General features: G+C 36.9%; 1 protein-coding gene across 9 annotated transcripts in view; it reads left to right on the top strand.

Annotated features, from left to right (window-relative positions):
• The window catches only part of NDUFAF6 (NADH:ubiquinone oxidoreductase complex assembly factor 6), a 35,518-nt gene extending 15,006 nt beyond the window's left edge, over positions 1-20,512 (top strand). For 3 of the 9 annotated variants that reach the window (XM_082363330.1, XM_082363335.1, XM_082363336.1), the window contains 7 exons: positions 1,619-1,741; positions 6,090-6,146; positions 10,276-10,378; positions 12,266-12,399; positions 13,449-13,550; positions 15,992-16,048; positions 20,369-20,512. In XM_082363330.1, coding sequence (XP_082219456.1) covers positions 1,619-1,741; positions 6,090-6,146; positions 10,276-10,378; positions 12,266-12,399; positions 13,449-13,550; positions 15,992-16,048; positions 20,369-20,497 — 705 coding nt within the window. In that variant the 3' untranslated portion in view covers positions 20,498-20,512. Of the gene's footprint in view, positions 1-1,618; positions 1,742-2,500; positions 2,625-6,089; positions 6,147-10,275; positions 10,379-12,265; positions 12,400-13,448; positions 13,551-15,570; positions 15,653-15,991; positions 16,049-17,307; positions 18,282-20,368 lie in introns of those variants that run through there. The other 6 variants (XR_014236361.1, XM_082363337.1, XM_082363333.1 and 3 more) reach the window with 6 other exon arrangements.
• The last annotated feature ends 3,149 nt before the right edge of the window (positions 20,513-23,661 follow it).

Genomic DNA, 23,661 nt, shown 5'->3' with positions numbered 1-23,661 from the left:
GGGAGATGGGTGAAATGGGTGAGGGTGGTCAAAAGGTAGAAACTTCCAGTTATAAGTAAATAAGTCATAGGAATGTAATGTACAGCTAATACTGTATTATGTGTTTGAAAGTTGCTAATAGAGTAGATCTTGAAAGTTCTCAGTATACACAAATTCCTAATTATGTATGGTGATAGATATTAACTAGACCTATGGTGATCATTTCACAATATATACATATATCAAATCATGTTGTACACTTGACACTAAGATACTGTTATGTGTCAATTATAGCTCAATTAAAAATAAAAAATTTACCTCCTAGATTTAGCATGCATTGGTGATTCTTGCTTGACCCAGGGCCATTCTTAATCAGTAGTAAGTGAGGGAGAGAGTCTAATAATCATCTTTTAAAAAGTTACTTAGTGAATAAATAAATGAGTTTATTTAAATGTACCACAGTAAAATTCACTTTTTGTGGTGTACAGTCCTGTAGGTTTTGAGAACTGCTTAGAGTCACATATTTACCACCAGAGTCGTGATACAGAGCAATTCCATCAACCCTTATGTGTCCCTTTGTAGTCAACCCCTCCCCTCACCCACAATCTTTTACATATCCTTCTGGTTCCATTATAAGAGCTGTGAGTATGCAGAGCATGGGATAAACTTCTACCTTTTTGAGCCATAATTTCTGTGTTTGTAAAATGGGTGTATTTGTAAGGACCCTGTGAGTTTGTTGTGAGGATTGTGATCAGATAACCTCTGGTACTGTACCTGGTACCTGTTGACATTTGATAAATAAATATTAGTTCCTTCTCTGCTTCCTCTAAAAAGCCTCTGGTTCTATTTCCTAGGTTTATCTTAAGACTCAAAAATATTTTTACTATCACTAACCCTGTGAGGATTGTTTTTCTTCTCTTCCACTTATTATGTAAAAACTTTGTTTTGGAAAACTTCAGTCATATACAGCATGAAATATATTCATATGTAGAGAGAGAAGCATAATGAACCCCCATATACCTCATCACCCACCTCCAACTGTTACTAACTCATGGCCAGTCTTGTTTTCTCATCTTTACTCCCCACCCACCTCATCCCCACCTCCAGGTTATTTTGAAGTAAGTCTCAAATTTTTCCATCTGCAAATATTTCACTTGCATCTCTAAAAGAACTCACTTAAAAAAATAACCACAATACCATTATTATATATTAAAAATTTAACAATAATTTCTTAATATCATTAAACGTCTGGTGTTCAGATTTTCCTAGTTGTCTCTGTCTCTTTAAATTAGGATTCAGATAGGTCTACATGTGACTGGTTGATCTCTCTCTTAAATTTCTTTTAAACGAAATGATCCCCCTCCCTCTCCTTGTTTTTTCTTACAATTTTTTTCTAGAAGAATTGCTCCTATTTTTGAATGCAGACCTTGAAAATAGTTTTGAATAAGCACCAAATAATTTGTAGCTTTTACTTAGGAAACTCATAATGATGATAATTTAAATGATACATAACTTCAAGGAAAAATTAAATGTAGAGAAACTTAATTTTTGGCTGAATTATATGATGATGCAGTTACAAATGCTGGTTTTTGAGACTGTGAACAGTGCATTTATTAAAGTTTTTAAACACTATTTACAGGTTAAGGACTCCGTCTCTGAGAAAACAATTGGACTGATGAGAATGCAGTTTTGGAAAAAAACTGTGGATGATGTATACTGTGACAGTCCACCACATCAGCCTGTGGCCATTGAACTATGGAAGGTAAAAAAACAAACAAAACAAAAAAAGACCCCTACTTTTCATTTGCAAGAATGTTATTTGAGCATACTTTTTGTTACATACCATTTGGATAGTGTCAATGGGGAATCTATCCTGAAAATAGTTTTAGGCTCATGTAACGTTCAGATATATGTTAGATTTGACAGAATTTAAAATCATCCATGAATAATTTGCACACATCTTCAGTGTATTTCTTTATTAAAGGAAGAAGGAGGAATCTGGTCTCTTTATAAGTTATTTTCCACATATTTCATTGCAGAATTTAAACCGTACAAATTTTGAAGCAGTGGCAGGTACATTTTCTGTCTGACCGCCCAGCAGCTCCTTATTCCAGTGCTTTAATCCGTACTCTGGGCAGTAGAAAATCACGCATTGATCTTTTGTGACAGGAGACGTGCTCTCATCATTGTCCAGACACAAATCTAAAACTGCCTTGTCTAGTTTGATAGAATTGCGTATTTGTTGATGAATTTTAGGTGTCCGAGAATGGAAACCTATGGGCTAGGGTATTATTTGTAAACTAGATGTATTTAGTAATTAGTTTTACATTAAAGCTGTATGGATTCCTCATTCACAAACAGCCATGCACAGTTTAGAAATACGCTGAACTATGAACAGAGAAAGGGAATTAGGTGCCTTTCATCACTGATCTGTGTCCCCATTGTAATATGATGAATGCCAAAAGATAGTTTCCGTCATGGGAGCCACTGACAGACCTGACAGTGGTACGCCTCTTCTCAGGTCTGCGCCCCAGCAGAGGCAGGCCCCATTTGTGGGCCCCAGATTGACTTCACAGAGCCTCAGTAAGGATGGAAAGCCAGGCCCCTCCACCGGGGACTGAGAAGAAAGAGTGGATGGGAAGCTTGTGAGTATTAGATTAGTTGTTTACCTTTATTCATCCCACTTCAAGAATCTCATCCTAGGTGACTCAGTTTAGAAAAAAGTTTCTCTAAAAATCCAGAAACTCTATTTATTTTATATACAAACCTGATTGCATTAGAGGTTTATGCTAAGACTTGCACTGAAGATTCTGACTTTTGTCAGGAAATAATGTGAAAGGTCAGAGATTTCTTTAACACAAATTTATCTTGCCTTCGCTTCTCTTAAAAAAATTCTGGAAAACATATCTGAATTACACAGTGTTTACATGTATGCCAATTTGTCCAGTTTTAATAGCTGCTTAAATTTTGTTGATTAATGTTGACCAACTTTCTTTTTTTTTTTTAATTTATTAATTAATTTATTTTTGGCTGCATTGGGTCTCTGTTGCTGTGCACGGGCTTCCTCTAGTTGTGGTGAGTGGGGGCTACTTTTCATTGCGGTGCGTGGGCTTCTCATTGCAATGGCTTCTCTTGTTGCGGAGCACAGGCTGTAGGTGCACGGGCTCAGTAATTGTGGCTCGCGGGCTCTAGAGTGCAGGCTCAGTAGTTGTGGCACATGGGCTTAGTTGCTCTGCAGTATGTGGGATCTTCCCGGACCAGGGATTGAACCCATATCCCTTGCATTGGTAGGTGGATTCTTAACCACTGTGCGACTGGCTGGAAGTCCCTGGCCAGCTTTCTAGTATGACAGGTATTGAAGGTTAATATGAGTATTTGAAAGAAGCAGGTAGTGTTCAGACCAGTTGTCCTGATTGCATATTCCCTACCCCTCCCCATTCTGTTGGAACATACCCTTATTGCGCCACTGTCCAGTCAAACTTTCAATTGATTCTTTGAAGAGTTTCAGGTTTTTTAGAAGATTAAATAGGGAAAGAGTGACATGTTGTCCAAAGAGTACATTCTTGCCACACTGTTTCATTGTTGCCTTTAGGGTACAAAATAGTTGAATATCTATAATTTCTAATATTTATAGCCAAGGTTTTTGTTCTATTTGGCTTCTATTTCCAAAGTTTTGATAGTTTTGTTCAGCAGGTTTTCAGCTTCTTATAAATATTTATTTTTTATCTTGATCTCCAATTTCCTTCAGAATCAGACAAGAGAGCTATATTTTGTGGTCAAGGAACTGGAGCTGTTATAGCGTCAGTCTTGAGTAAATAGGAGTCTGACTTTTCAGTGGTTAAGTATTTATTGAGTACTTTTCTATGCCAGGAATGGTGCTTGATGATGTGGTTACAAAGATCAAACAAGTCCTGCCCTACTCAGACATGTGCAAAATAAAGCAAGAGCAGGACTCTAATGACTGAGGTATCCCAGGCTGATTCCTGGCCCTGGGGAGAGAGGCCTGTAGAGAGTCCTGCTATGTAGTTATAATGCTGAGAGCACTTGGAAACCAGCTCCATGTAGCCCTTTTAGCTTCTGTTAAGTTCCTGTAGGGCAAAGTGGGCTCCATTCTCCACAGATCCACCCTTTGTCACATCAATGTGTATTGATGAGCATGTCAGCCTTTACATTTTAGTATCAGTGACATCTTAGAGTCTCAATTGAAGTGTAGGATATTCCTAAGACTTTGTTTCACTACTATATTTATTTATTGTGAAAATATATTATACTTAGTGTTGACTTGGTAAGAAAACAATGATTTAAAAACTTATTTGGAAATAACTTCAAAATTTCAGAAAGGTTACAAAATTAAAAATAGTATAAGAACATTTCTATATCCTTTACCTAGATTTACCTGTTGTTAACATTTTATCCCATTTGTTCATCATTTTGTGTGCTCACTCAAGTGTGTGTGTGCTAGCATGCTCTCTCTGTATATATTTTCACACATTTTTTTAAATCATTTGAGTGTAAGTTACATACATCATGTCCCTTTGTCCCTAAATACTTTAGTATTTCCTAATAGAGACATTCTCTTATATAACCAGAATAGTTATTGACTTTAGTAAATTTAACTTTGATATAACACTTTTCATCTAATTTTCCATTCATATTCCAATTTTGTCACTTGACCCAATAATATCCACTAATGTATTTTTCCCCCTCCAGTGTAGGATCCAGTTAGGTATTTTTTTTGTTATGTCTATTTAGCTTACTTTAATCTGGAACATTTCCATAGCTTTTCTTTGTTTTCTATGACATTGATATTTTTGAAGAATGTAACCCCTTCTTTTTTTCTTTCTTTCTTTCTTTTTTTTTTGGTAGTAGAACATTCCTCATTTTGGATTTGTCTGATGTGTTCTCATGATTAAATGATTCAGGTTATGCATTCTTGGCCAGAATACTGCATAGGTGATGTATTCTCAGGGTATCACATCTGGAGACACATTTTGTCCATCTGTCCTTTATTGGCATTGTTCATTTTCGTTAACGGTCAAGAGGTTGCCTGGTTTTCCCAGTGTGTAATCTACTGTATAATTATAGTTCCCCTTGTAACTAATCAACTTTAAGACAATGCAAATGCCCTGTTCCTCATCAGCTTCTCGTGAAATTTCCTGCATTCACTGATGGTTCTTGTCTTATCCAGTCTTTATTATTATGATTGCAGAATGATAATTTCGCAACTCTGATGCTCTGTTCACATTTACCTCTTGGCACTCTACTATGAGCAAGTGCTCTCGCTCTCCTATATTATTTATTTGTTTATTAATTATTGGTATAAACTCATGAATTCCTGTTTTTTTCAGTAGTTTATAACTTATTACTATACTTAATTATTTTGGTGTTCAAATAGTCCCAGATTTGGACAGTGGGAGTCCTGTCAAACTGGCTTCTGTGTCCTGACATGCCTCCCATTGTTTTTTTGAGCACTTTCTATTTTCTGGCACAATAAAATAGTCTTGAATCATCTTGAATCTCCCTTGCTCCAGCTCTGGAATCACCCATTTTCTAGACTCTTGTTTCCTTTGCGAGGAGTGGTATTAGAGGCCAAGATCTGAGCACTAGTGTTCTCTTTCTTACTAGAGTGTCTTTACTTGTAAGATAACACTGTACCCTGCAGATTGTTTTCTTTGGAACTTTATTACTGTTTTCTTTTTGGAAAGTGTTTATTTTCATTAAATAGAATCTTCATTTTTACGGAAAAAAGTTTGTGTGTAATAAGTAAGCATAGAAGTTGGGGCATATCACATAGCAGAGAAACTCCGCTCTGCTTAATTCTTGTTTCGTTTTTGTTTTGAAAGTGGAATCACTAAATTACTAATAGTATAAGAAAAAAAAGACAAATTAGGGGAAAAGTTTTGGATATATTATCTTTACTTGGAAATGTTTTGAAATGTTTTCTAGGGACATTCTCTTTTTTCCCTAGTTCTTTAACAGAGCTATCTATCTGGTGATGCGTTATTACAAATGCTCCCTTACCTAGTTTTGTATTTGGTTTGTTTATGTTATTCGGGTCTACAGAAGTCATTTCTAGTACTTTCTAAAACTTACAACTCTTGTTTTTTTAGGCTGTCAAAAGACATAATCTGACTAAAAGATGGCTTATGAAAATCATTGATGAAAGAGTAAGTTGAAATTGCTCAAGTCTTAAGTTTTTTCTTCCTTTTTAATCCTTAAGCTAATCTTCAGGGAGGAACTGTTTTAGTATGTGTATTAATATTTGGAGAGGGCTTCCCTGGTGGCGCAGTGGTTAAGAATCCACCTGCCAATGCAGGGGGCACGGGTTCAAGCTCTGGTCCAGGAAAATCCCACATGCCGCAGAGCAACTAAGCCTGTGCACCACAACCACTGAGCCTGCGCTCTAGAGCCCGCAAACCACAACTACTGAGCCTGCGTGCCACAACTACTGAAGCCCGCGTGCCTAGAGCCCGTGCTCCGCAACAAAAGAAGCCACTGCAATGAGAAGCCCGTGCACCGCAATGAAGAGTAGCCCCCGCTCACTGCAACTAGAGAAAAGCCCGCACGCAGCAGCAAAGACCCAACGCAGCCAAAAATAAATAAATAAATAAATAAAAATTAAAAAAGAAAAATTTGGAGGAAGGAAACTTTCAGAGAACTGTACCATTTTATCCATTCTCCATCACTGCATGCCACCCACCTCAGCCGCCCACCCCCGTACCTAGAGACAGACAAGCAAGGACAGGCACCCAGGCGGAGGCATGCGTGTGCACACCACACTCGACTAGTTTGTTTTTTAAAAACAGAAATATTTTAAAACAGAAATTTTCAGGCTTATATAAAAGTAGAGAGAATAGTGTAATATACTTTCATGTATCTGTCACCCAGCTTTAATAGTTATAAATACATGTCCAATGTTATTTCATCTATATTCTACCAACTTCCCTCCCTAAACCCTATTAGATTATTTTAAAGTAAACCCCAGACATGTTATTATTTGATCTGTACATATACATGTATCTTGAAAAGGTAAAAACTTGTATAAAACAGATAATCAACAAGAACCTACTGTATGGCACAGGAAACTCTACTCAATATTCTGTAATAACCTAAAATGGGAAAAGTATCTGAAAATACATGTATGTATATGTATAACTGAATCACTTTGCTGTATGCCTGAAACTAAACACAACGTTGTAAATCAACTATACTCCAATATAAATAAAAATTTAAAAAAAGAGAGAAAAAAACTTGTATAAAACATAACTATAATATGATTACCAGACCTTAAAAAAAATATGGATAATTCCTTAATATCATCAAAACTTGAGTAGTTGTACACACATCATTATGCATACCCAGTGCTTGGATCTCTGTCCAAATAGAGGGAATAAGGAAAGTTCAACAGTTCTAGCAAATGGAGTCTTATACTGAGTTCTTAGAACTAAGTTCTAGTTCTAACCAAGCATGCAAATTGCTTGATGACCTGGGCTGATTTGTGTAATCGTTCTGACACATTGTTGTCTAAGTGTCCTTGTTGGCCTGATATTTATCATATACTGTTGTCCTGAAAATGTAAGTTTACTTAGTTTATTTGGATACAATCTATTAATAACCATAGGCTATAGTAGTAATAATATAAGCAAAAGTGAGATAATGACTTTAACATTTAAAAAATTGTTCAGTTGGCCTATAGAATTAATTAGTACTAAGAAAATGTATTTTTCAGGTGTCTTCAGTTTTCATGAGGTAAAGAAAATTTGAGAACTCAAGACAGATAATGGAAAATCTCTCTTTTTTTCTTAATGAAAAAATAGCAGTTTTTCCATTGTTTAATGGAATATAACATTTGGCTTTTGTATGGAGGGATATTTAAAAGTAAAGGACTGGGATCAATCTCCCTGCATTGATCTAAAGATTCAATATAATCCTTATAAAAATTCCAGCTGCCTTTTTTGGAGAAATTGACAAGCTGATCCTAAAATTCATATGAAAATGCAAGGGACCCAGAATCATCAAAAGAATCTTGAAAAAGAAGAACAAAGTTGGAGGGCTCACATTTCCCAATTTTGAGACTTAACTACAAAGTTGCAGTAATCAAACTGTGTAGTATTGACCTGCCATAGACATGTAGATCAATATATACTGATCATATAGATCATATATATTGGCATGAAATAGAATTGAGAGTCCAGAACTAAACCTATATATTGATAGTCAGCTGATTTTTGACAAGGGTATGAAGATAATTCAGTGAGGGAAAGAATAACCTTTTCAACAAGCAGTGCTGGGACAACTGGCTATCCACATGCAAAAGAATGAATTTGAACTCCTACCTCATACCATATACAAAAACTAACTCAAAATGGACCAAAGACCTAAATGTAAGAGTTAAAGCTGTAAAAGTCTTAGGAGAAAACCTAGACATAAATCTTTGTAACTTTCTGTTGGGCAGTGACTTCTTAGGTATGATACCAAAAGCACAAGCAATAAAAAAAAAAAAAATAGATAATTGGATTTCATCAAAAGTAAAAACTTCAAGAAAGCAAAAAGACAATCCACAGAATGGGAGAAAATATTTACCAGTTATATATATGATAAGGGACTAGTATCTAGAATATATAAAGAACTCTTATAATTCAGCAATAAAAAGACAAATAACCCAACTTAAACATGGGCAAAGGATTTGAGTAAACATTTCTCCAAGGAAGATATACGGATGAGTAATAAGTACCTTAAAAGATGCTCAACATCTTTTCATGAGGGAAATGGAAATCAAAACCACAATGAAATACCACTTCATACCAATTAGGATGGCTATAATAAAAAGAATGAACAATAATGAGTGTTGGTGAGGATGTGGAGAAATTGGAACCCTTCATACAATGCTGATGGAAATGTAAAATGGTGCAGCTGCTTTGGAAAAACTGTTTGGCAGTTCTTCAGAAAGTTAAACATAGAGTTATCATAGACCTAGCATTTCACTCCTAGGTTGGTATGAGAAATGAAAACGTATCCACACAAAACTTGTGCACAAATGTTCATTCATAATAGTCCAAAAGTGGGAACAACTCATAGTTGAATGAATAAACAAAATGTGTGTATCCATACAATGGAATATTATTCATATTTTCTTCAATTAAAAGGAATGAGATACTAAAAGATGTGCCAACATGGATGAACCTTGAAAACATGCTAATTGAAAGAAGCCAGATACAAAAAGCCACATATTGTATCATTGCATTTTTATAAAATGTTCACAACAGACAAATCCATGGAGACAAAGTAGGTTAGAGGTTTGTCAGGAGATAAGGAAAGGGAGAACTGGGAAGTGACTGCTTAATAGATACAGGATTCTCTCTGAGGTGATGAAAGGAAAACATTCTGGAATTAGTGGTGATAGTTGCACAACTTCGTGAATATACTACAACCACTGAATTGTATAGTTCAAAAGGGTAAATTTTATGGTATATGAATTATGTTCCAATTTGTTTAAATGTAATGGAGCTGGAGCATATTTTTTCCCCTGGGATTCATTGCTGGTGCCAGTTTCTCCTGATTGTAAAAAAGGAGGAAGGGGTGGAGGAATAATATTACCTTGGCTATCAAGTCTTTGTAAATGTATTATTATAAAAGTTGCTGGATGTTCTAAGATTTACATTTTTCTGTTTCTTGGATATAGTGTGTTCTGGTAATCAACCGTTAGTTTATTGAGCATAGTTTCTTTTGTGGAGAATGGGGTGCAGTGCCTGGTTGTGATCTCCTTTCTTTTTCTAGGCACCTTTTCCATATTAAGAGCACGGGCTTAATGGTCAAAATATGTGGGTTTGAATCTTTTCCCCACCACTAATTCGCTATGCGACCTTGGGCGTATTCCTTAACTTCGTGGTAACTCAGTTTCTTCATCTGCAAAATGAAAAAAGTATCAATTCCTTTTGAGGGAGTTGTTAGGATTAAGGAGATAATGTCTGAAGTACTTAAGTAAGAGCTCAGTTGTCAGTTTCTAATGATATCTTAGGCTTTAGAAGGAAGTAAAAATTAAGCCAACCCCATGTCCGTGGTGATTTGTGCATTGAGATTATTCCTGAGATATTATTTTGAGGGGTGATTTGTAAGTACTGAACATGTAGGACTTTAATATTTTAATTTTATTTTAATCTTATTTTATTGTGTAATAAACAATTTATACTAAAAGTTTTTATTCTTTATTACTCAATTCTTTAGGGCAAAAAAATAGTGCCTTTTAAAAATAAAATATTGACAATTCGTCAAGCAAATAAAGCATTTTGTTTGTAGGAAAAAAATTTGGATGACAAAGCATATCGTAACATCCAGGAACTGGAAAATTATGCTGAAAACACACAGAGCTCTCTTCTTTATCTAACACTAGAAATATTGGGTAAGTTTTTTTTTTTCTATTTTATACTTCTCTTTTTTAAAGAAAACACCTTTTTTTAAAAAAATTGAAGTGTAGTTGGTTTACAATATTGTGTTAATTTCAGGTGTACAAGAAAGTGATTAATTTCAGGTGTACAGGAAAGTGATTCAGTTATACATATATATATGTATTTCAGATTCTTTTCCATTATAGTTATTAGAATTGTGTTAATTTCAGGTGTACAGGAAAGTGTTAATTTGTGTTAATTTCAGGTATACAGGAAAGTGATTCAGTTATATGTATATATTGTATTTCAGATTCTTTTCCATTATAGTTATTAGAAGATAATATTGTTCCCTGTGCTACATAGTAAATCCTTGTTGTTTATTTTATGTGTAGTGGTGTGTTATCTGTTAATCCCGTACTCCTAATTTATCCCCCTCCCCTTCTTTCCTCTTTGGTAACCATAAGTTTGTTTTCTAAGTCTATGAGTCTGTTTCTGTTTTGTAAATAAGTTCATTTGTATTATTTTTTAGATTCCACATATAAGTGATATTATATAATATTTGTCTTTATCTGATTTACTTCACTCAGTATGATAATCTCTAGGTCCAACCATGTTGCTGCAGATGGTAATATTTCATTCTTTTTTAAGGCTGAGTCATATTCCAGTGTGTGTGTGTGTGTGTGTGCGTGCACACACACACACACACACACACACCCCACATCTTCTTTATTGACTCTTCTGTTGATGGACACTTAGGTTGCTTCCATGTCTTGGCTATTGTAAATAGTGCTACGTTGAACATTGGAGTGCATGTATCTTTTCGAATTGGTTTTCATCTTTTCCAGATATATATGCCCAGGAGTGGGATTGCTGGATGATGTGGTAACTCTGAATACTGTTACGAAAACACCTTTTAGACTTCACTCTTTCATAATTTGACAGTCTAACCAGTTTAACACTGAAGTTTTTCTTTGCACCAACTAGAAAGGAATAGCTTTTTTTTTTTTTTTTTTTTTTGAGTAAGAAGGGGAATATAATATATACCTTTCTTTGGAATGGAATGCAGGCTAATCAGAATACCCAGGCTCTCATAAAAGGACTTTAGCTACCTCATGAGAATGCTGTAATTAATAATCTGGTAATTGCAGATGATTTTATTTCTTTATGCATCTGCTACAATTTGGAAGGCCTGTGGCCTGACTCCTTCCTTCTCTGTCAATAATACTTCCCCATGTTTAAAAACAAAAGGTAGAAGAAATAAAACTGTATATCTAAAAGTTTTTGTGAGATTTGTCTTAAAAATAAAAAAACTATGCCATTTAGATGGTATTTTTCCTCCTTTGATTTTGTTCTAAGTTGGTGAGGTCTTATTGTAACGAGGAAATTATTTGGGACAAGGACAATATCATCCATTTGAAGAAGGTAATATGTCTTTATGTCACCCTAAAAGAATAACACAAGTCCCTACCAAATGTCCCGGACCTGTTCTGCCTGCACATTCAGTGACATGTTTGCCAACACAATGAAAGGAGGGAGCAAAGAGCAGAATGTTTGTTAAGCATATACTTAAAATGAGGTCATATGGAAATTGCACTGAGGAGAAGAAATGCAAGACTTGCAGTGTTTTTCCAGAATAGCTAATTAAAATTCCAAATGTGCTCTTGGTGTGCTGTACTCTGAGGAAAACTCTTTTATTTAAAAGTTGACGTTCAGAAACCTGTTTATGGTAAATGGTCAGCTTGTCTTTGTGCCCAGTTTTGCTCTCATAAATCCTGTTTTTCAGATATAAAACATGGGAGAAACACCTTTTACATGTTTAGGTCATTTCTCTATGCTGCTTCTGTTGACTTGTTATGCATTTAAAGAGAAAAGAGCAGCCCAGTTGATTTCTAAAATTATAGGTATAAAGGATCTTCATGCAGATCATGCCGCAAGTCACATTGGAAAAGCACAAGGCATTGTAACTTGCTTGAGAGCAACGCCGTATCATGGTAGTAGAAGAAGAGTATTCCTTCCCATGGATATTTGTATGCTGGTAAGGCCGTTGTTTGTACCCTGTAATTATTTACCTCAAGAATATGGGGAGGGACGGTCCTGTCTTGGTTCTTTGCTTAGTCTATTCAAGTGACCGTTTTGAAACACATGCTTATTGCTTTTTTGCTCCAGAGTTATCAAGTCAGAATTTTATCAGTCAGGCATTTTAGGTCTGTGGTGGAGCTATGAGTAAGAAGGTTCAGAGAACCTCACTTGGTGTACCTTCATGTTGATGCCTTACTCCCTTTCAAGCAATTACAGTAATTATTCCTAGTGGTCACCTTAGCCTGTTCTTTATTTTATTTTAAAGGAGGAAATAATCCATTAAAAAAGAATACTGTTTATGAGAACTTTTGTTTTCTGGAGGAGGTTCATTATTGTCTGTTCTATTAAACTTCTTATCTGTTTGTTTCTTGCTTTATTTTGTTTCACCTACAACTGTCATTAGTTAGCATCTTGTTGCATATTCTTCCAGGAGAGAGAGTGTCTGTGGGTGTGTCTATATACGCACTCACATACATATAGATGTATTTTAAAAAAACAAAATAGGGGACTTCCCTCGTGGTCCAGTGGTTAAGAATCCGCCTTCCAATGCAGGGGACGTGGGTTCGATCCCTCGTTGGAGAACTAAGATCCCACATGCCACGGGGCAACTAAGCCTGCATGCTCTAGAGCCTGAGCGCTGTACCTAGTGAGCCTGTGCGCTCTGGAGCCCCTGCGCCGCAACTAGAGAGCTCTCGCGCTGCAACTACTGAGCCTGCGCACCGCAACTAGAGAGAAGCCCACACACTACAATGAAAGAGCCTGCATGCCACGTGTGCCGCAACTAAGACCCGGTGCAGCCAAACAAAGAAACAAACGAATAAATAAATAAATATTAAAAAAAAAGAAAACTGACATCATGCAAGCTGCACGGCGTGGCCAAGAAAAACAAAAAACAAGAAAACAAAATAGGCATTATACTGTATATACTGTTCTATCACCAGTTTTCTTGAGCTAGTTTTAATTGTGCTTTTTGAATCCTGATGTAATGTACATTTTCCCACACAGCATGGTGTTTCACAAGAGGATTTTCTACGGAAGAGCCAAGATAAAAATGTGAGAGATGTGGTATATGACATGGCCAGCCAGGCACACTTGCACCTAAAGCATGTAAGTAGCCTCTTTTGGCCAAATCATTTAGGAAACTATCATTTCTAGCTGTGGCTACTCCTAGAGCATGGTTGTAGTGTTCTCTCTTTGGCAGTCCATATCCATCGCTCACTGAAATCCCAATAGATTTATCTCAGGGATTATTATAAACTTTTTCTACTTAAAAAAAATCTCCTTCTCCCTCTCAGCTTCCTCAGTTAGGCTCCTCTCTGATCCATCCACTCACTGTTTTCTCTCTCAGGGGACGGTGTGTCTTTCTGCCTTGTCAAGGCTGATGCGTCTTCTACTCTTCCAGGACCTTGCATCGTCAGCAGTTCCCAGCTGGCATTTTCAGTTGGCCTTTCTGATAACTTGCCCCTTTTATCTTCTGGTTTGTTGCTACTGCCTTCTGAAGTTACAGGCAGCCCATTGGACCCTTCTGTTTCTTATTTTTCCCTCCCAATTAACCTTTTTTGCATAAGTGTTCTACATTCATTTTACCTCAAGGCACTCACCACCATGGCACCATTCACCATAGTGTAATTTGGCTTTCATCCTGCTTACTCTAATAATAATCTCTAGTATATCATCTCCTTACTGCCACATTTAAAGAAGTGTCTGATTTGTTGCATTCTTAAACCTTCTTGGTAGCTTTACTCTAAATGCTTCCAAGATATGAGCGAATGTAACTTATCTAGGTTGCTCAGTCAAAATAGTTTCTGAAACTAAAATTTACACGTAAATTATTAAAGCCCAGAAAGTACAAACAAGTGATTATCATATTTAATATAACTTAAATATATTAAAACTATAATATTAAAACCAACTAATTAAGCTATAATAAGTCATTAAAAAATAAAGAGTGATTTAGAGAGGGTAGATGTTTTATATGTATATGTATATATGTGAATATATATACATATATACATACATACACACATATAACAGAGGAGGAATCAACTAGACTTGATAACTGATTGGATTGTAGCAGAATCAGGAAGCAGGAAAGTCGAAGGCTGCATGGAGTTCAAATATAGATGGTGATGGTGCCAGTCCGAGACTACAATACAAAAGCAGTGGTGTGCTGGGTGCTGATCGGTAGCTGCTGGACATCATTGAATGTAAGGGGATTAGAGGGCATTTAGGGAGGTGGGCTAAAATGCAGATTGCAGGATTGTGACTTTAAAAGGAGGTCAGAACTGGAGATACAGATTGGGGAGTCATCCAGATGGAAGGCTTATGTTTAAAGCTCTAAGTGTGGCTATGCTGTTGTCCAAGGAGAATATACATTTAAACAATAAGACCAAAGGCAGAACCTCGAGCCCACCTCCATTTCTCAGGTAGGAGGAGGAAGGACCATTTAATAGGAAGAAGGAGAAGGAAAGAATGATCAAAGAAGAGGGAGAACTCAGAGTCAGTGTCTTGGAAACTTAGGGAGGAGCAAGTTCCAAGAATGGGGAATACTGAAGTTTTGCATTTCTTGGAGAGATTGAGAGAAAAGATAGGTATGATGATTAGTAAATTGTGGATGATCTTGAAGAGAGCAATTGTAGTAGATGTGGTAACTGAGTCAGGAATAAGAAGCGATATCTGACAATATAAACAAAGCCCTTTAGACAGAAGTGGGCTTGGTGAGGCCTGGATGATGGGCATCAGCCTGAGTGGATCAGGGCTCTGTAGTCCAGTGTAGTAGGGTGTTAGGTTGGATAGATGAGGTTAGATTCAAGATGTGTAGGCCTTTGAATTCCAAGATGAATAGTTGGGACATGATCTATCAGGGGGTTAAGTTAAAGAAAGAAAAAGTAAAACAGTGACTTTAGGACATGAATTTGGCTGACTGGGGGGCATGAATTAAAGGTTGGGGAACACAGAGGCAGGAAGATCAGCTAGAAGGATCTTATATTCATCTAGACAGGAGGGAATGACATCCAAGCTGGGGAGGTGCTGGGACTTGTATGCAAGTACAGTTGACCCTTGAACAATCACGGGGGTTAGGGGCTCCAACCTTCCACGCAGTTGAAAATCCGTGTATAATTTATAGGTGGTCTTCTGTATCCAAGTTGGATTCAACCAACCAAGGATCGTGTAGTGCTGTAGTATTTACTGTTGAAAAAAATCTGCGTGTAAGTGAACCCATGTTATTCTAGGGTCACCTGTATGTCTTCATTTACCCCTTACCACAGAGCTGGGGGTGTCAAAGTTATAAGGCAGTTGGAAATGCCAAAACCAAATGTAAGAAAGAAGAGAATTCTTAATATAGTACCTTTTCCTGATTCCTTTAGATCTGGCAAATTAATCTCAACCGGCAGGAGATGAGAACTATTTTCGTGCTTTCGAGAGCGTCCCTAGCAGTGCTGATTTAAACTGCTGGTGTTGCTTTGTGCGCACTTTCAAGAGGGAGAGTGTTTATTTCCAGAAATATTTGTATTTCAAACCAGTTTCCTTTTGTCTTCCTTTTCTAGGCTAGGTCCTTCCACAGAAGTGTTCCTGTGAAAGCATTTCCTGCTTTCCTTCAGACAGTAAGTAGATTAACAGAGAAGGTTGTTTAATTAATGAAGCAGATGTGTATAATTTTTTTTTCTATTTTATAAGGTTCCCAGTGCAGTTCTTTAGTTTGGAGTCTTTGTTTTGTTTTCCTCCCTATGGTATGTTTTGTTAGTTACATTCTGCTTTTGGTGAAGGTCATGCCTCTGTTCCCCAGAGGCAGGTGAGTGGAATTGTCATTAGCACTGGCTGCAGCCAGACTGCATCGGTTTGAATCTGCTTTGCCACTTACTAGCTGTGGAGCAAGTTCCTTAATCACTATGTACCTCAGTTTATTCATAGGTAAGATGGGAATCATAGGAGAAACCACCTCATAGGAGTGTTAGGCTACTTATAGCCATGTAAGTATGACTTAATAGTCTATTTTTTTTTTTCTCCTTAGTGACCATATTGTAGCATTGGTTCCTGAAAGTGGTTCACAGACCAGTGCTGAGCTGGCTGCATCAGAATAATCTGGAAGGCTTCTTCAAAAATACAGATTCCTGGGGTCTTCTTACCAAATAAGACTCTTGAGCTTGGGGAAGGGAGCATTTCTAAGAGGATCTGTGATTTTTAAAAATTCCCCAGGTGATTCTGATGTGTAGCCTGGTTCAGGAACCATTGTGGTAAAATACATAAAGAAATGAGAATAGCTTCCGGTTAGTAGCACCTCCTGTGGGACAGGTTCTGAGCTAGGTCATTGCATACATTATTCCTAGGTGTGGTTTACTTCATTTTATAGATAGAAACCAAGATTCAAAGATTTGTGATGTTTGAAAAGGGAAATTCATGCATTTTCTACAGTACCAAACATACCTTCTCCATTTTTCCCTAAAATATATTTAAAGATTCATTTCTATCCTTTCACATCTTCTATCCTGGGTCTCAGATCTGAGTGTTTGAAATCATTTTCTTTCTTTTCTGGGTTTACTTATTATAAAAGTAATATGTTAATGTTTTAGATGTTCACATAAGAGGAGGCAAAAGAAATTAGAATGGTCTCACAGTTCTGTCCTTTCCAGAGATAATGTCTGTTCATCTTTCTGGACTTCTTATGTTCATGTAATTATATATGTATTTTTTGTATAAATGAGGTGCCAAGCATCTCTTTCTGTGTCAACACATTGTTCTATATCACCATTTTTAATTGTTATTTATTTGGTTATTTGGTGATATACTATCATCTCTTTTGTCTCTCTTTTTTTTTTTTTTCTATTTTTTTCCTTTTCTTTTTTTTTTTGGCTGCACCACACAGCATGCAGGATCCTAGTTCCCCAACCAGGGATCAAATCCACACCCCATGCAGTGGAAGTGTGGAGTCCCAACCACTGGACCTCTTGGGAAGTACCCTATCACCTGTCTTGACTTATAAGCTCCAAGAAAGTTCAAGACTTTGTTTTGTTCACTTTTGTGGAATAGGTTGTTCTCAACTCTGCTTGTCCATTAGAATCACTTGGGGAACTTTGAAAGCAAAACAAAGCAATGTTGGGCCCGTCCCCAAACCAGTTAAATCATACCTAAGAGGTTGGATCTAGGCACTGATACTTCTTAAAAGTTCCCCCAGTAATCATGAAGTGCAGCTAGGCCTAAGAACCACTATCTTAGGCTAGTGGTGTGGTCCCCGCGCCAGCAATATATGCCTCGGATATTGTTAGAAATGTAGATCTTGGGATCCACCACAGATCAGAAACTCTAGGGGCTGGAGCCCAGCTCCGTTTCCGTCCTGTGCCAGGAGAGAGTGGAGGGACTACATGGCAGTTTCCGAGGAGCTGGTTCTATCCTACACCCGAAGTCCAGCTGGGGCACGTCTCTTCTCATTTGTTTTATATATGGAGCATCTGTTAATTACTTTGTTCAAAGAAAAGGTTTTGCTGTTTAAAAATGGTTTGAAAATGACTAGTCTAGGGTAGAGTATGTTGTGCTCTATACATGAGGTTTTAAGAAGCTATATTCAGAGATTGTAACATCTTTGAGAATTTCACAATGAATTTGTTACTTTGAACAATTTATTTACCATTAACCATGAACCAAATCCTAATTTGTGAATGCCCAGTTGAGCCCTAATTTTGAGGTCATGTTTCATCTGTATTTTAATGGAATTTTCTCCTAATTATAAAAGCATTACATTCTCATAATAGAGATTTGGACAATATAAAAAGAATATTAGAAGAAAATAACAATCACCTATAATTCCCAGACCCAGAGATAAATGCTGTTTACACTGTTCTTTCTTTTTTTTTTTTTTTTCACTGTTCTTTCTTTTAAATGAATTTCTCTGTATATTTAAAGTCACACTTTATATGGCAGTGTCCTATTTATCAAACATTTAACCACATCATTAGAAATATTTATTAATACAATATTTGATGGCTGTATAATACTCTTTCATGTGCTTGTATCTTAATTTCATTATTCTTTATAATTGGATATTATAAAACTATTAAAATGAACATAATAACGTTCTTAGAGGTGGAAAGTTAATAACAGTATATGAATTGATTTTTAAAAAAAGCAAGTTACAGAACATTATGAATAACATGAGCTCTTTTTTTCCAAAAATAAAAGCGAACATGTGAAAGTACACTAAAATATCTTCAAAGTTTTTTCTCTTAACGTGTTTTTTATTTGATGTCTACAGATGAATATATATGTCTGCATGTATTATAAAGCATAACATAATGAATGCCCATGAACTCACCACTTAATCCAGGAACTAGAATGTTACCATTAAATTGTGCTCATGTGTTTTCCCAATCTCATCCCCTTGCCTCTGCCTTCCTCCTCCCAAGTAGCTATCCTGAATTTTGTATTTATTATTATCTTGCTTTTATTCTAGAAAAGCTTTTCCCTATTTTATGTATTCCTAACCAAAATGTTGCCTTTTTTTTTTTTTTTTTTTTTTTTTTTTTTTTTTTTGCTGCGTGTGGGCTTTCCCTAGTTGCGTAGAGCGGGGGCTACTCTTTGTTGTGGTGTGCGGGCTTCTCATTGCGGTGGCTTCTCTTGTTGTGGAGCACGGGTTCTAGGCATGCGAGCTTCAGTAGTTGTGGCTTGAGGGTTCTAGAGCACAGGCTCAGTAGTGGTACATGGGCTTAGTTGCCCTGTGGCATGTGGGATCTTCCCGGACCAGGGATCGAACCAATGTCATTGGCAGGTGGATTCTTAACCACTGTGCCACCAGAGAAGTCCCTTAGGTTTTTTTTTTTTTTTGAACTGTATAAAAATGGATCATTTTCTGTTTATGTCTTCTGGGTTACACACACACACACACACACACACACACACACAGAGTGTTTCTAAGATTTATCCATATTATTGCATCTAGCTACATTTATTTCATGGCAGCTTAATATTTCATTGTGTGAACATTTATTTTTTTGTCAAAGAACTTCTGGATTGTTTCCAGGTTTTTTGCATCTGTGCACATTAATGCACATGTTTATTGCTGTACATATATAAGTGTAGGGTTTCAAAAGTAGAGAGTGAATTTGTTTGTATGTACACTCATCCGTTTATAGTGTATAGAAGTCTGGGAGAACACACAGTCCTTTGGACAAGCATGCTCTCTGTGGGTCACACAGGTTGCGCTGCAGAACTCTAGGGGGAGCTGTGCACGTGGGCTGAGAAGGCGGTGGGGCCGCTTCACATTGTGCAGTGCAAAAGTAGGTGGCTTCTCTGTTTAATAAAAATTTACAAATTAATAAGATTGAAAAGCATAAGGAGCACTGCCCATCGTCACTGTTTTCCATCCTGGCCCCCGGTCCCAGAGAAAGCTTTGTCAAGTTTTGTGTGATGGGGGGGAGCATGGTGTGACGTTTATAGGGACCTGTGATTGTTCTCCCTGGTTGCAAATTGTTTTCCAGCAAGAACATGGAGACCCTTTAAACTTTTGCACCAAATAATCTTTTAAAGAAACAACTTGAGCTCCCCGTCATGGCACTGTGCATTTCTGTGTGTGTGTGGGGAGGGGGGGTTCATTTTCCTCAAATGAAACGCCCCTTTTGTATTCTACAGAATCTAGTAATAAGACCTGACAAATAATTTCTCTTTCACATTTTGACCAGAACACTAAACTATGATCAGAATTGGCTTGATGTTTCTAGTACTAGATCTGTGACATAGTTTTACTGGCTTCATAGAAAACTTCTTAGAAGATGTCTTTATTCTCTCTCTCTTTTAAAATTTTCATTTACATTCTTAGTATGTAGAAGACCATCTCAGGAAAACTACAATAGCCTTAATACCTGCTGGGTTTGTTTTTGTTTCTTTTAAAGACTTAATCATTCTGTGATCTAGTGACCATTATTCTCTTTTTTCAGGTTGCTCTGGAGGACTATTTAAAGAAAATTCAACAAGTGGATTTTGATATATTCCACCCATCTTTACAGCAGAAGAATACTTTACTTCCATTATCTTTGTATATTCAGTCATGGAGAAAAAGATATTAAAATAATTTCGTGGCACTGATATTTACTTTTATTAGTTTTACAAAAGTGTACGAGCTTAGGGTTCTTGTTTACGAACAACAGGAACTGTTTACCTAAGGAGAAAATTCACTTACTGGATGAGTGTGTAGGTCACAGAATTAATGAGAAGTTGCTGTGGGGCCGTGCTGCCCCGATTCTGCTGCAGGCACCGCCCTTGTCACCAGCAGCCCAGACAGTGTCTGCTGTGCTATCCCTGCAGAGTCCGAGCCCCAGGAGGGAGCATCGTTTTAGCTGTGCTTAGGCTGCAGGCCACGCTTCAGCCACCAGAGGGCAGGGGGAAGCACGTCTCCTCCCGTCCTCAGCCTTAGAGAAGAATGGGGAAGGGGCTCAGGAAGTACTGGGTTTGCATTCTGAGCAGCCAAAACCCAGGCGTCCAGGACAGCTGGGAAATGCATTTATTTAGGGATCATGAAGAGTGAAGTTTATATCTGAGGAGTGTCAGTCGCTATGTTGAGGGCCTTATATCTCTAACATTTAATCTTTACCACCCTGTGAAAATTTGACCATGATGATAAAATAACTTCTTTCAAGAGCTCGAACCCTAATTTGACTTTACATCTGGCTGATTTGAAGGCTTTTACTTCTTTGTTTACCCTTTTGTTTCACTCTCTATTATTGAGCATTATCATCATGAACAAAACTGTATTAACAAAATGTGTATTAATGTAAATTAACAAAATTGTATTGAACATTCATTAAGGGGATACTACATTTTTAAAAATTACTATACTAGTTGAGCTTCCCACTAAAAAGCTCTGTGCTGTATACTTTCCAGTGTTCTCATCTGATCTTCAAAACTGAAGCAAGGAACATTTTTGGTAATTAAAAAATTTTAATTAAACATACTAATTGCAAAAACCAAAATTGTTTACATTGCTGGTAGTTGGCAGATCTGGACTCTGAATGAGTCTCTGACTCCTAAAACCAGAATTATGCCCTAGTTTCCTTTTCCTTTCTTTTTTTAGTGGTCTTGTTTCCTGCCCACTCCCACCTCTGTTGTACCATTTCTCTATGCCATCTCAAATCTTTGGTTTCAGTTATGAATTAGTGCCTACTTCAATTGTGAATTAATGATGGCTTAAAGTATTACAGTTTTGCAAATAAAATTCAAATGGAGAGCTGCTTGAGGGCAAGAATAGATTGTTTTATTCATCTTGGGATCCCCCAGCACCTCGTATGGCTTCTGATTTAGAGCAAGTGGAGATTAATAAATGTATAAATGAATGAACATACAATGCTGTTGTTTATGTTAGTGTACTTTTGGTTTATACTGATGCTGAAAGAATATCCTCTTATTTAATCCTGTGGCTTTAGAGAGCTTAAAGCTTATCTAAAAGAGGAAAATCCAGGGAAATGGGACACATTTCCTCGTGGGATTCTGAATGGTCCAGAGTTGAAAAGTTCATTAGAGATAGTCTTTATTAGTAAGAATTGTTTGTGGGTCTTACCAGGTTAAATCTGGCAGCAATCAATCGCTAAGCATCTTAGTTCCCGTCTAAGAAGGGTTAAAAAGAGGGGTTTAAACACTCAACTGGATTACTGGATTTTTTACTGGCTCAGAAGCCAATTTACTTTAAGTAAATAATTTCAAAATACTTTCTAAGCCGTTTGAAATTTGATGCTTAGAGAGTTGGATGAACTGACGTTTCCAGTCTCCTAGAGATTAAGATAGGGTCTTATTCGGTGACATTTACTGTACTATTAATTTCCTGGCTTAAAAGATACTCCCTTAGATGGTGCCAACATTGTTTTTCGTTTTTCAGATCTCTTTTTTAGAGCATTTAAAGGAGTCAGATACATTTTTCAAACCATTTAAGATGTATTTTGATATTGAATAGGTAGAGAGCAACAGATAACAAATGTTAAGTATTAATCTCAATGTAGGTAAAGTTGCTTATCATAAAATGCATTTGAGTAGTTCCAAATCAGCTGGCATTATTTTTTCTATTCTTTTGGTTAAATCTCTCCTTTTGATGAAATTAAATTACTCTTGAGAAATACGACAGCAGTTAACACTTAGCACGAACTTGGACAGGTGATGTGCTCTTGCGCTCCTAAGCTTTAATATTCACAGAGCAGTAGGTCTTTATTTTCCAAAGGATAAAACTGCCTCAGTTCAAGGTCACACAGCCATTAGAACTAGAGCTGGATGCCAAACCCACATTAGTTCAATGCCAAAGCCCACAACCCATATATTTTTACTATTCTTGAGATTGTAAAATAAACAGCCAAGTTTAAAAGCTCAAGGGCACAACTTTTTTCCAGAAATAAAGTGTTACTGCATAAATTTCATGTACCAGTTAGGTTAAGAAGTATAATTACTACATAAATTCCAACTACAAATTAGAGAAATAAGTAGACAACTGAAATAGATATTAAGTGCTGGTCACTGGGTATATATAGGAAGGGCACGTAACCGCTTTGGAGGTCAAAGTTTTCCCAGAGGAGGGGCCGTGTGAGGAGTTTCAGGAAGGTCAGGTAGGAAGCAGGGTTTGGGAAGGGGGTGCAGATGTTGGGAGAGGTCCTGGCTGAGGAAGCAGTAGGAACAAAGGCCAGGAGGCCGAACCAATAGCCTCTCTAAGACTTCATTTTTTGGCTTCAACTTACCTAAGTAAAAAGAATATAATGTAACGTCCAGAGTTCTTAGGAAAGTTTGTGAATAAAAAGTGGCCACATCTCCTGGTCTAGTGGAACATTTTGACTTAAGATCACAGACTTGGGAGTTTATATTTTGCCCATTTCACCAAATGCCTTAGGTGTCCTTGGATTTGTTTTAGCGCATGTAAATAGGACTTCCCTGAAGACATGGCCTGATCGATTGCCTTGTCCAGAAAGATCCACAGAGTTGTAAACATTATGCTGACAATTACTGAAAAGAGAACAAAACATTGTCCTACTGTTTGGAGGGCTAATAATCCACATACACCCAGAATTGGGAAGGATGTCGGAGGTAGACTGGAGGGAACGGAGAGGAGACGGGGAGTCATCATGAAAATACCTTAAATAACACTTAACTCTACCTGCTTTCTCCTATAATGAACATGTATTTCTTGGAGTATAACTGCAAAGTTCTTTCTAAAGAATTAGGATCTTCAAATGAGAAAGATGATGGTAAGCAAGGAACG

This window comes from Balaenoptera borealis (genome assembly GCF_965194805.1).
Source record: "Balaenoptera borealis genome assembly, chromosome: 17".
NCBI classification, from domain to species: domain Eukaryota; kingdom Metazoa; phylum Chordata; class Mammalia; order Artiodactyla; family Balaenopteridae; genus Balaenoptera; species Balaenoptera borealis.
This window is presented reverse-complemented; position numbering and strand designations above follow the sequence as displayed.